General features: G+C 58.0%; 1 protein-coding gene across 1 annotated transcript; it reads left to right on the plus strand.

The window, feature by feature from the left end:
- Positions 1–222: 222 nt before the first annotated feature.
- On the plus strand, positions 223–930 carry LOC119285110. The gene has a single exon (XM_037564361.1). It carries the CDS (start codon positions 223–225, stop codon positions 928–930), a length of 708 nt encoding a protein of 235 aa, XP_037420258.1.
- The last annotated feature ends 269 nt before the right edge of the window (positions 931–1199 follow it).

Here is a 1199-nt window from a genome sequence, read left to right on the forward strand (position 1 = left end):
AACGGATGAACTCTAGGTTGTATTATGTGAAACAACCGTGTACCAAATTCCAATTAGAAAATCTGCCGGCCAGCCTTCTTGGGAGGATGTCCTCGCAGGCCATTTCAGGACAAATCCTCAAACTCTACAAAAATGGAAGGTTCTGCCTATAAACATCGCACCGATCGACCGGCGACCACAACCTGTCCGGTCACAGAATTACATCGGAGCTGCTATCACAAAATGAAGCTTTCCGTGGCAACCGTCGCTTCCCTAGTCTTAGCCTTCGTCGCTGGCACGGCCGGCGCCGTCACGTTCGAGGTGACGAACAACGCGTCGACTACCCCCGGCGGCCAGCGCTTCGACGTGGAGTACGGCGCGGACTACGCGAGGCAGGTCCTTTCGGAAGCCGCCTCCTTCATCTGGAACGTCTTCAACCAGACGGGCGCCCGCGAGGCCGACCGCAGGCCAGTCGACGGCGGCGGCGCCGTCACCCTCGTCGTCGTGGACGACACGGACGGCGGCATCGCCTCCACCAGCGGCAGCGCCATCGAGCTAAGCGAGGGCTACGTCGCCCGCTTCACCGGCGACCTGAAGGCCGAGCTGACGGGGGTGCTGTACCACGAGGCGACCCACGTCTGGCAGTGGGGTCTCCAGGACTACGCGGCGCACTGGTGGGTCTTCGAGGGGGTCGCCGACTTTGTCAGGCTCAAGGCCGGGTACGCGCCGGCGCACTGGGTGGCGCCGGGGCAGGGGCGCAGCTGGGACGGAGGTTACGACGTGACGGCAAGGTTCCTGGACTACTGCGACTCGGTGATCAAGCCCGGGTTCGTCGGGGAGCTCAACGGCAAGATGAAGGACAGCGGGTACAGCGACGGCTACTTCGTGGAGATCCTGGGTAAGAGCGTGCAGGACCTGTGGAACGACTACAAAGCCAAGTACGGGGGCTGATTTTGTTCAAAAAAGAAAAGTACGGGGGCTGATCGCGGAAGTAGCCCTACATATAGTGGCCACGTTTCCAGAAACGAAGAAACCAGAGAGAATGCTATGCGCGTTTGCTGGAGAGGTGATTTTCTAGCGGAACCGGTTAAGAGCCATTCATCATTGTTTTTTTTTTCCGGGGGGAGCCATTCATCATTGTTGGTTAAGAGCAAGTGACTTGGTTATGTTTGGAGTCAAAAGATAATCTCGCCGGCATTTATGATTCGTTTGGAAACTAT

The sequence above is a fragment of the Triticum dicoccoides genome, chromosome 1A (assembly GCF_002162155.2).
Source record: "Triticum dicoccoides isolate Atlit2015 ecotype Zavitan chromosome 1A, WEW_v2.0, whole genome shotgun sequence".
Classification (NCBI taxonomy): Eukaryota; Viridiplantae; Streptophyta; class Magnoliopsida; order Poales; family Poaceae; genus Triticum; species Triticum dicoccoides.

What these genes read in the sequence shown, in the direction of transcription:
- LOC119285110 (XM_037564361.1), top strand. Translation starts at nt 223, where the DNA reads ATGAAGCTTTCCGTGGCAACCGTCGCTTCCCTAGTCTTAGCCTTCGTC.